Source organism: Sarcophilus harrisii, chromosome 4, assembly GCF_902635505.1.
Source record: "Sarcophilus harrisii chromosome 4, mSarHar1.11, whole genome shotgun sequence".
NCBI lineage: Eukaryota > Metazoa > Chordata > Mammalia > Dasyuromorphia > Dasyuridae > Sarcophilus > Sarcophilus harrisii.
Genome location: NC_045429.1, coordinates 323,163,026 through 323,175,463, shown reverse-complemented (window position 1 = coordinate 323,175,463; position 12,438 = coordinate 323,163,026). Strand labels below are relative to the sequence as shown.

At 39.0% G+C, this 12,438-nt stretch overlaps 1 protein-coding gene across 1 annotated transcript; it reads right to left on the bottom strand.

The window, feature by feature from the left end:
* Positions 1-601: 601 nt before the first annotated feature.
* Positions 602-3,648, bottom strand: LOC100922992 (somatotropin). Its single transcript, XM_003768453.2, has 5 exons — positions 3,579-3,648; positions 2,731-2,888; positions 1,947-2,063; positions 1,292-1,453; positions 602-909 (listed from the first exon to the last, which is right to left on the bottom strand). The coding sequence occupies exons 1-5, from the start codon at positions 3,586-3,588 to the stop codon at positions 709-711; spliced, it is 648 nt and encodes a 215-aa protein (XP_003768501.1). The 5' UTR covers positions 3,589-3,648; the 3' UTR covers positions 602-708.
* Between the last annotated feature and the right edge of the window lie 8,790 nt (positions 3,649-12,438).

The window sequence follows — 12,438 nt, the reverse complement described above, 5'->3', positions numbered from 1 at the left end:
ACACATTGGTGGAGTGAGTTTCAACATTGGGAAGTCTTTGCACAGAGAAAATCATGACCCTATTCTGATTGTTTTGGACTAAGTTGAGTTCTTGCTTAATTTTCCCCTTCAATACAAAAGGAAAGACTGTGATCACTATTCTTAGAACTTTTTTTTCCTAACATATAACATCGTAGGTGATTACTATCCTGCTTTTATAGCTCACGGACTCCTCAACTTCTGGCCTTTTCTCCTTTATGTTCTGTTCTTTTCTTTCTTTTGCCCCTTATCTGAGGATCTTAGGAATGAAGATGACTGAGTTGGGATGGGGGAAATCCCTAGACCTGTGACTGATTGGGCAAATGAGACTTAGGTCATCCAGGAAATAGGTGTTTAGGAATGGTGTTAGGAGAATGCTGTGGCAGAAATAGGGAAAATAGGAAAGGAATAAAGAACTTTTTCCTGAGTTCCAAACAGGCAACCCAGACTTCAATCCATTTTAGAAGTTGGAAAAGCTGGTATACTCTGCCTTTGACACATGTAGGCTCTTAGATCATTCCCATTTAACTACCATTATCCCACCTCATCCTACCCCAATGATGTAGCAAAATGCACACTGTCAGGTTTATGCAATTTTATTTTCTCAGTGGAAAGGTATGTTATTTGGGGGTGGCCCTGTCATCTTCCAAGAAGAGGCAGTGCCATGGGTGAGGGTGCAGCCAACGGCCGTCAGAAAGCACAGCTGCTCTCCACAAAACGGCGGCACTTCATGACCCGGAGGTAGGTCTCAGCTTTGTGCAGGTCCTTCTTGAAGCAGGAGAGCAGCCCATAATTCTTGAGCAGTGCCTCATCACTTCGTAGGTTCGTGTCAAATTTGTCATAGGTTGTCTTAAGGACCAGGCCACCCCTTGAACTTCCATCTTCCAGTTCCTAAAAAGAAAGGGTAAGAACGTTAAGGTGGAAGCTTTTCCATCTCACCTCTTCCTTCTTCACTCCCCTCCTGAGCTTAAAAATTAAGAAAATAAAACGGAAGTGGAATCGTTGGTTCAAATGAAGAAGGAAAGAAAAAAAAGAGAATGGTTTATTTATTAATCAAAAAAGGCCTTAGATTTAGACTTTTCTGAAAGAAAAGAGAGTTGGTAGTCTTCCTTCTTCCCTTCTTCCTCCCTTACTTTCTCCGTCTTCCTTTTTCTTCCCTGCCATGCATGATCAAGCTAGAAAGGATCCTAGACCTAAGGCAGGGACTACTGGGAGTGACTTTAGCAAAGTAGCTTGCCTTTTGGTTTAAATCAGAGCTTCCCTCCAATCTCACCTGCATGAGAGCCTGGATCCCTTCTTCCAGATCCCTCAGCTTCTCATAGACCCGGTCTGAAGTGCCGAAGACTAGGCTGTTGGTAAAGACCCTGCTGAGAAACTGCACAGGGCTGAGCCAAGATTGGATAAGGAGAAGGGAAAAACGGAGCAATTCCACATCCTGGGGATGGAGAACAAGGAAAGAAAGAGAGGAAATTGTGAGCAGGAGCATTTAAAGGGAACTCTAGAACCAGGAAAGAGTTAATTCAATTCAAAACATGTTTATTAGGGCTAATAAAGAGACTAAAAATTTCAGTTTTTTCCCCTTTTTTGTTTTGCTTATTTTAATTGGTGTAAGTTCAGAATAAAAATAAATTTAAGAAATTAAGATTCTATTATGCACAAAGCACTAAATTAATCTGTCCTGGGCACTTGCTCTTTCCCTGGGTAGTTGTTCTAATACCCTGGAACCTGAGTCTTCTTGATTTGCAATGAGAGAGCTAGAGAAACAATTCTAATTTTGTGGATAAAGGGAAGAGAGGAAAATGGAGGCTGCTCAGACTTCTTGGAGCATTGGCAGGATTGCGCTTAGGGAGGACAGACAATTCAGGTTCTTTGTCTCACTTGGAGTGTGACAAGAGGCTGGGGGTGGGTGGGAAGGGGGAGTCACTCACAGATCTTTGCTGGGCCTCATCCTTGCCAGTGGGAGCTGGGATGGTCTCAGAGAAACAGAAAGCTGTCTGGGTACTCTGGATGGAATGTCTCTGTGCCTCTGGAATGTAGGTCCGTTCCTGTGTAAATAGCCGAACAAAGGTAATGAGTGGCCAAAGTCAGGACTGAGGTCAGATCCGATATGCCTCTTCTAAGAAGCACTCTCCAATTCCCACTCCTGTCTTCTCTCCACCTCCCCAAACTCTGATCATGTCACCATTTTGAATCCCACTCAGTACTTATGCCCAATTGCTTATATATATATATATATATATATATATATATATTTATGTGAATGTCCAAGTTGAATTTAAATAACTCCCCATCTCATCTCTCCAATACTCACCATTTTGGAGCCATCTTTGATATTTTTCTTTGACTTCCCCACCCATCCAGTCAGCCACCACCAAGTCTTTCTAGTTCTTCCTGAATGACATTTCTTGAATTTACCTTTTCTCTACATTCTTGCTACCACCATCTTAGCCCAGGTCCTTACTCCTGCACACCTGGGCTATTGTCATATATTCCTACTTACTCTTTCTCACTTTAGTGTTCTTTCTTCAATCAACCTATTATACTAAGAATCATCTTCTTCAAGGAACACTGCTCATAGGACTATGGTAGTTTCTTATTCCCTTTCATATTGAATTAAAGTTTTTTACAGACCTCCTTAAAAATCCTCTAATACCTTGTCTTTGCTCTGCTCCAATTCCCCTTTACCCAAATCCCCATCCCTCATGGACTCACAAACTCCTTGTATGTGTCAGCAACTAGCTGGTGCAAATGCTGAGCACGAAGTACGGCGTTGGCAAAGAGGCTGGACAGAGGCATGGCTGGGAAGGCACCAGCTCTCTGTGGCCCCAGCAAGGTGAAAGTGATGAGGAGCAACAGGGAGACTCGGGTACCTGGAAAAAGAAAGGAAGAATTTCTCTATTCTATAACTAGCTTCACTAGTGCCTATCCTGCTCCCTTAAGAACCTCTTCTTTTCTGCTAATGGTAGCTGGATGATTAACTTGGAATCCAGCCCTCAAATCTGGATCCTTAATTTTCATTTCCCCATGATTTCCCCTTCCTAACCTCCATTTTTGCCAATTGATGGTCTAAACTAGCACTTAGCATCTCATCCCACATACTTGGATCCTCTACTAGGATCAGGAAATGTTTCAAATGTTAAACTTCTGAACCAAGAAAAGACTTAAAAGAAATTTTTACCTGTTTTTAGAAACCAAGACTCTATTTGTCCTTTTTGATTCTGCTTCCTGGGAATCCCCCTGAAGGTCATCCCCATGGATCTTCCCTCTGTTTCAGTCCTAGCTAGTCCCTTCATTAGGTTTCCCGTCTTTTTCACCACCCATTTGGGAACTAGATAAGATTCTCTGTTGTCTTTGGGCACAGAAAGAGGATGGGGACCTGTTGTTTTCTTTCCCCAAAAAGGTTAGAATGAGAGTGAAAGGGATGAAACTGAAGCAGGTGGAATAGAAGCTAAAAAAAAGAAGGAAAGATTTCTGACAAGAATATAAAAACTATTGGTCCAAGAGGGAAGAAAGGGGACAGGGGAATGGATGATGGTCTTTGAGATATCAGGGTAGAGTACCTGGAGCCATCTCTGCTGGACAATCTGGTCACAGGATCCTGGTTGATGTAGGTGGCTGAGTCCTAGGTCTCTGGAACTGCTCCCCTTCAGCACCTCCTTATACCCTAGTCCCCCCTCATCTCCCCCACCTTTCTCCTCCATTATGCATTGCTCAGTACCACTGGGGGCTGAACTGATGGATAATTTAAAGGCAGAAAGGCTGAATCCTCCCACTCAGATTCTGTTTCATAGCTCCTTCATCCCATTCTGGGGTGTCATTCTCCCCCCCTCTGTACCCAACCTTTAGAGCCTCCTCACCTGCCTCCCCCCTCCCACCTCCCTTCAACATGAACATTGAGTCTGTGTCTGCCCCACCTGCCTTAGCCTGAGGACTCTGTGTTCTCCCTGCATCCAGAGTATTTGGACAAATGCAAAGAAAATATCCAGGCAGGGAAACAGATAGAAGGGATTTAGGGCTAAAGAAATTGGGGGGGAGTTGAAATGGAGAAGGGCAGCCCCTATAGGCACATTCTCAGCATTTATCTGGGAAAGAAATGGGTCATGTTCGGTGGGTACCATGAAAAAAATTTTTCATCTTTGTTCTTTTTTTTTTTTTTTTTTGGTGGTGGTGGTGGTGGTGGGTAACAGCAGTGGTCCTTCAATGCTCTGATATCATAAGGTTGTAGACCTAGTATTATGGAGAAAAAGTTTGGATAATATCTTATTAGAGTACTTCTGAATACTTTTTATCCACATTGTACTCCCCTCTGACAGCACAGAGAAGAGGTCTATGTTGGCCATCAATCATCAAAAGGTTGTTCAGGGAAGGAAGACCAGTTCTCCACTGTTCTTTGCCCCTTACAACTTCCCTAACCAGGTCCTAATGCCTTCTTTGAGTTTGGGGCCTGCTAGATAACCACTGGAGAGCACTATTTCAAATAATCTTTTTCTATGAGCCATATATCCTTTAGGTTTCAAAGACTCTTGATTTGGGAGCTTTTAAAGACAGAATTTGGGGTGTGGGGAGTGGTGGTAGAGGCAAATCCTTCTTTTTCCTCTAGAAGGAAAGAAAATAGACAGCCTCTCTGTGTTTAGGGGCAAGGTTTCCATGCTGTCTCAGGCCTAATCCAACTTTGGGGTGTTGAGGAGGACAGGTTGCTTTCTTTTTATGAAACCAGTGAATCAGGAAGGTCGCCCAGAAGATTTGGGCAAATGTTATATATCTTCTTTACCCCCTTCTGTAAAATCCCATTTTATCAAGGAAATAGATTTATATGGAAATAAAGAGTATCCATAGAGAAAAAAAAGCCATGGAATCACAGAATGTCAGAGGTGGAAGGGACCTGAAAGATCCACTATTCCAGTCCCCTGTTTTTACAGATAAGAAAGCACAGATGAGTAATTCAGTGGAAGGAGAATATTTTAAAGAGAGGCAGGGATAGTCTTGAATATGTTATTTTAATGGTGGGGAACATTTATTTGCTATATAGGATGACTCTTTTGGGCACATAGTAAAAACTTTTTGTTGGAAACAACCTGTGATTTCATTGGTATTGTGAACTTCTGATGAAGAAACTCCCTCTATCAAACCAGATCGAACCAGCTGTTGTTATTCAGTTATTTCAGTTTTGATGCCTCTTCATGATCCCATCTGGGATTTTCTTGGCAAAGACACCAGAATGATTTGCCATTTCCTTCTCCAGTTCATTTTTAGAGATACAGAAACTGAGGCAAACAAGGTGAAATGGCTTTCTCAGGGTCACACAGATAGTAAGAGTCTAAGGTCAAATTTGAATTCAGGTTTTCCTGACTTCAGGCCAAAAGCTCTATTCACTCGCCCACCTTAGTTGCTGATTAAATCAGCACTTGCTATGCAATTTTTGGTGTTAAAGAATTGGCTCACATAAGTGGTATGTAGCAGAGACAAGACTTAAAACTTCATAATGGTGATAATTATGGTGGTTGTGTTGATAAAGATGATGATGAGATGATGGTGACATTTTATTATTTACATAGCACTTTTAGGTTTGCAAAGCACTTTGCAAATATTATCTCATTTAAACCTCACAATATCTGGGTAAAATAGTCTACATGGGTAAGAAGGCTCTTTTTTATCCATTTTATAAATAAGGAATTGAGGATCTGAAATAGAATGACCTGTTCAACACCACACAGTAAGTCTCAGAGGTAAGAGCTGAACTAGGATCTCACCTACCTACAATCTAGCACAGAACTATTTGATTTTTTTTATTAGAGCTTCAGGTGATATTAGAGCTTCCAAGCCTGGAAATAGATCTCATAGTGATATTGCTTGGAGGGGAAAGGAAAGAAAAAAAAGGGAAAAAAAGAAATTTACATGATAAATTTATTGTAATTAAAAGGAACAGAAAATTGTATACACACAATAGTTTTGCAGTTACATATACAATCATCCTTTTATTATTCTACTATGTTATGGAAATTATTTTTATTTCATTAATTAAAAATTAAATTAAAAAATTAAAAAAAAAACTATAGATAGAGCCTGAGTTATGTAAGGTGTGGCATAAGGAGGAGGGGAGAGTTAGGAAGAAGAGGAGGAGGAACTATGGATGAGAATCTGATGAGGAAGCCATTAGGTTAAACCCCGAAATAAGGTGAAATTGTCAATCAGTCTTGGAAGGAGAAGGATTCTGGAGGGACAACAGCTCCCTTCAGAGTCACAGATCAGGGAATTTAGAGATCTAGATTGTGTTCAGACAACTGTCCAGAACTGAGAATGAAGGAACTGAATGGGGAGAAAAGATTGATACTTTGGAATGGCACCCAGAGCAGATGTTTGACAATTTATTTCTCTTATATATAGGAACATTTTTTTAATTAAAAATTTCCCCATTTTAAAGTATTTTATTTTTTCAATTATATGTAAAGATAGTTTTCAACATTCACTTTTATAAAAGATTCAATTCCAATTTTTTTTCTCTCTTCCCTCCTCATTTCTCCCCTCCCCAAAACAGCAAGAAATGTACCCAGGAACATTTTGAATAGATTTGGGAGTTCATTGTTTCTTACCCTCAGTTGCTAATAGCTGGAGTAGGATTGTACTGAACCATCCATGTGATCCATGTGTGGAAAACAGCCATCTAAAGTTCTTACAAACTTTGGAATTGATAGCCTAGGTCAGATCCATGATTTGTCAAGACTAGGATATTGGCTCTAGATGTTAAGATCTCAGTTATTCTCTCTGATGACTACCTTAGAACATACTGTTTCTCTCGGCACTATTCCATCATCCATTAATTTATTTCAATATTGCTTGAAGTTGTTTATATTTTAATTCTTGACCACTTTGGGGGAAATGTCCTTATTAGGTAAAATTGGGGTTTCCTTAATCGACTCCCCTTAGGCTCTCCTTAGTTCTAACATAATCAGATGTTTCTAACATGCTTTTCATGGTTTCAATATAAACTCCTTTTATTGATTTTAGTCAGTCTGTCTTATGTGTCATAGGATCATAGATCTAGAGCTGGACAGAACGTGAGAAGTCATCATATTCACATATACCCTCCCGCCCTCTCATTTTAAAGATGAGGAAACTGAGACCCAGGGAGGTTGGAACTTGCTGCCTAAATTCACACAAGTAGTAAGAATGACAAATGATAAATCATATGTGGTGGGGGGAAGGCAATTGGGGGACTTGTGCAAGGAATTCTTGGAGGTGTATGGAGGAAAGATATTCAAGTTAGACATGGTGAAGTCCAGAAAGTAAGGAGTGAAGCTAGTAGAGGGATGGAGTTATCAGAGCTGATCCAGGTACTTCTTTTAAATTAAGATGTCTCCCCACCCACTTTCATTTCCTTACCTTTCTCTTTCAGCTTCCTATTTTTTTTTTTTAATTAAAGAAACACTTTAAAAATACCTTCTATATTCTAGGTACTGTAGTAGGTATTGAAACTACAAAGGAAAAAAGAGTGATAGTCCCTATCCTCAAGGAGCTTACTTTTTTTTTTTTTTCTGTTCCTTGCTTTAATTTTTTAAAATTACATTTTATGGGGCAGCTAGTTGGTGTGATGGATAGAGCACCAGCCCTGAAGTCAGGAGGACCCAAGTTCAAATTTGACCTCAGACACTTAACATTTCCTGGCTGTGTGACCCTGGCAAGTCACTTAATCCCAATTGCCTCAACAAATAAAAAAAAATTACATTTTATTTTAATATTCATTTTTTAAAAATGTGAGCTCTCAGTTCTCTCCATCCTTGCAGCTTCCCCTCCATCCACTGAGAAAGCAAGAAATATTATATCAATGAAGTTAATACAAAACATGTCCATATTGGTCATGTTGCACATGCAAAAAAAAAAAAAAAGCAAGAAGATTTTAAAGTAAGTGGGGGTGGGAAAGTATGCTTCAATTTATACTTAGTCCATTATACTCTCTGTGAATATAGATAGCTTTTTTTTTTAATGAGTCCTTTGGAATTATCTTGGATCATTGTATTTATCAGAATAGCTAAACCATTCACAGCTGATCATAATACAACATTGCTGTTACTAGGCACAGTGTTCTCCTGGTTCTGCTCACTTCACTTTAGATCAGTTCATATAAGACTTCCCAGGTTTTTCTGAAACTATCCTGCTTGTCATTTCCTATACACAGTAATATTCCAGCCTAATCCTATACCACAACTTTTTCAGCCATTCCCCAATTGATGGGTATTCTCTCAATTTCCAATTCTTTGGAGCTCCTACAAATATTTTTGTACATGCAGGTCCTTTTTCTTTTCCTCTGACCTCTTTGGGATACAGTTCAGCTTCATATTGTGTGATGTTTTTCCTCATTAGATTGTAAGCTCCTTGAAGAGAGGAATTGTCATTTTATTATTTGTACTCCCAGCACTTAGTACAGTGTCTGGCACAGAGTAGTCATTTAATAACTGTTTATTGAATTAGGTTGAAAAAAGAATTTGCCAATCAGAGAAGAGAACTAAAAGGCAAGAGGCATATTCCAGAGTGAGAAAGCAGCTGGGACATGGTAGAAATAAAGAAGGGACAGGAGGTGAACTGAGAGACCTGATAATTGTTGTGGTGCTTGTTGTTTTTGGTCCACATTTGTAATTTCGCCTATTCCTCCTAGGAGTAGTTGAACTCCAGTATAGAATGGTAAAACTCCTTCTACTGAAGTCTCCTGAGAGAATTCTCTTAGATAATTATCTGGAGTATTGACAAGTTAAATGATTTGTCCAGGTCTATAACTAACAAATGTCAGAGACAGGAATAGAATTCAAATCTTCTAGATTTTATCCTAGAAGATTTGAATTCTTTTCCTGTTTGAATTCTTTTCCTGTCTCTGACATTTGCGCTATTTAATAAAATAGTATTTAGTAGTAACTAAATGGGAACTATGGGAATGTTGTTCATACAGAACAGACAGAAAATTGTTCATACAAGAACAGACATTGTTAATATTAAATATAATGTTACATACCATTCCCTAAATGACTAGCAATGTCAGAATGTCAGTGGCTTTCTCCAAAAGATAGTATCATTTAGGCTGAGCTGAGTCCTATCTTCAAGTCCTATCCTAAGATCTTGCTTTGCCTGAGGAACCCAGCTCAAGCTGGATCTAGACCTATGATGTCCTTGCTCTCTTCCATCGGAATTCATGGCATGAAGGGCAAAACAGCTAGAATGAAGTGATTCCTTTTGCTCAGATTGTCTGGGGTGGCTGGGATCTTCTGACCAGACCGTGCTACTCACTTTACTTACCTTGTGCTGTCTCTTCCCCCTTCCCTCCTAGAATATGAAAGACTTTCCTATGGACTTCTAGTGTGGAAAATTCGTTGTACTCTGTACTCATGAAACATCCCCCACAGTGGCAGGTTTGCTACCTGTTATCTCAATTAAAGCTCTTTGTTCCTCAACTCAGCTTTGATTTACTTCAGGATTCAAAAGTTCTTAAAGGATTAAAAAGAAACAATTCTTTGACGCAAGCAGTGCAAGTTCTTTTTTATCTCCATTTATCAGATAAAAAAACCTGAAGCTCTGAGAGGTAAATGATTTGTGCATAGCCACATAGGTAGCCTTGATGGAGGCAATCTGGACTTTGCCCCAGGGCACCGATAATTAGAAGGGTACAGTTTCTTTGCTAGCCTTAAGTTTCTTGGTTCTTTTGCTCCACCATTGCTACTTAACTACCCCATTCAGTATTCTTGTGGAACCTTAGAGCTGAGGGAGATAAATGCTTCTTACCTATTTCCTACCATTCCTATTTCCCACCAAATGTAAACCATCAGTCTGTCACATCCCCCATTACTTCCTACCAGGGATAGGGCTGTCGGTAGGTATAGTCCATAATGTAGGAACATAAGTTGGTCTCTATGGGGAATAGACCCACCATCCACTGGCTCAATTGTACTGGACCCCAAAGGGGTTGTATGACAAAGCCATCTGTGGCAAAATGAAGGTTAAGGTTGATTGCTAGACAGGCATGAATAAATCTTGGGCCAGGTGTGCCCAGCCCTAGTGTGTCAAGGGTGGGGTCTTGAGGTCTTTCTACACTCTAGGTGATCTTGCCCCCAGCCCATCCCTTCCTTCCCTATGCAGTTTGCTCTTTCTCTGGTTTATTTCTCCTCAACCTTCCTCCCCCATTCTATGTTCTGCACTTACCCTGGGTACCAGATTCATTATGACTGACCCCAGGACATCTTTTCTCCTAGCACAGTCTTGAATACTGTTCTACTAGTCAATAATGATTCCCAAAGTTCTTTTTTGGATAATAACAGCAAGCTCAGAGTCCATCATCCTTTAACTTAATTTATCTGTATTTTCCCTAAATTAATTTCTTTACACTTTTCTACACCAAAGCTTGTCCAAACATTTTCTGCCCAGTCACTGGAGCTTCCTTCAAGATCATAGAATCAGAATTAAATAGGGTCTTAAAGGTCATCTAGGACAGAAATTAAATAACTTGCTTAGAATCATAATCTAGCTTCAGAAAGAGGATATGAATACAGCTTTTCCTGACTCCAAGTACAATGCTTTTTCTACCATACCATACTCTTTCATTGCTAGCTACTTGGTTCAGACTCATGCATAGTTGGAGTTTTTCTGAACATAATCTTTCTGTCTTTGAGGCCAAGGGAACAGTCTGTGGCCATGGAACACACTGTCAGCACAAAGAGTTCAGAAAGAACTCAAGTCTTTGACCCTTGGCCTCTTTTACATCAATCTCTAATTAAAATGGAGGCTGACTGCAGTAGATGAACTCAATGGACAATAAGCATTTATTACATTCTACTATGTACCAAGTATTGGACTTACAAAGATGAATAAAACATAGTCTGTACTCTCAAGGAACTTCTAATTTTTTTAAAAAGAGAAATTATCCCAGTGAATTCTGATCTCAGTTAAATACATGTTAACCAATTTTAGGAAATGGCACAAAGCAAGTAGCAGTGTGTTATAACGGAAAACATCCTAAATTGGGAAACTGGAAGCCTGGATTCAAATATTGGCTACTAATTATTGGACAAGTCACCTCTTCTCACTGTATCCTCACTTTCCTTCTCTGCGAATGAGAGATTTGTATTGCATTGAATCCCAAAGTCCCTTCCATCTCTAGAAGGCTGTGAGTTTAGGAAGTAATGCTGGACTGTGAGAAAACATGGATGCTTCTTTGTTGATATTATCATAAATTAGTTCAGTCATTCTGGGGAGCAGACTGACAATGTATAACAGAGAGACAAAATGGTTCATAATCTTTTATCTGACAATTCATAGATTCTAGGCTAAGAGCTAGAAGAGAATTAGGGAGCATTTAGTTTTAATTCTTTCATCTTAAAATTTTTATTTATTTTTTAACAATTATTACAGTGAGTTTTTGCACTTAATGATATTTTATTTTTTCCAATTACATATTTCCAATTACATAGTTTTCAATATTCATTTTTGTAAGATTTTGAGTTCCAAATTTTTTCTTCCTCTCTCCTTTCCCTCTTCCCATTTCAAGACAGCAAGTAATCTGATATATTATACATGTACAATCATGTAAAATCTTTCCACATTAGTCATGTTGTGAAAAAAAGAATCAAAACAAGAAAGCAAAAAAAACTAAAAATAAGCAAGTGAACATACTCTTTTCATAGTATGTTTCAATCTCCATTCAGACTCTACAGTTCTTTCTCTGGATGTGGAGAGCATTTTCCATCACGAGTCTTTATCATTGTATTGCTGAAAACCAAGTTTATTATAGTTGATCATCTACAATGTTGCTGTTACTATTTACAATATTCTGCTCATCTGGTTCTGCTCATCTCATTCAGCATCAGTTCATGTAAGTCTTTCCAGGTTTTTCTGAAATCATCCTGCTTATCATTTCTTATAGAACAATAATATTCCATCACAATCATCATATACCACAACTTTTTCAGCCATTTCCCAAATGATGAGCATCCCCTCAATTTCCAAGTCTTAGCCATCACAGAAGGAGATGCTATACATATTTTTGTACATGTGAGGCCTTTCCCCATTTTTATGTTCTCTTTGGGATACAGACTTACTAGTGGTATTGTCAGGTCAAGAGGTATGCACAGTTTAATAGCTCTTTGGGCATGCTTCTAAATTGCTCTCCAGAACAGTTGGATCATTCATAACTCTACCAACAGTGCATTGGTGTACAAGTTTTCCTACATCCTCTCCAATGTTTATCATTTTCATTTTCTGTCATATTAGCCAATCTGATAGGTATGAGGTGGTACCTGGGAACTGTTTCAATTTACATTTCTCTAATCAAAGGTGATTCAGAGCATTTTTATATGAATATAGATAGCTTTAATTTCTTCATCTGAAAACTGTTTTTCTGTTAGACTATTCTGATTTTATAGAAAGGGAAAAAGAGGAATAAAG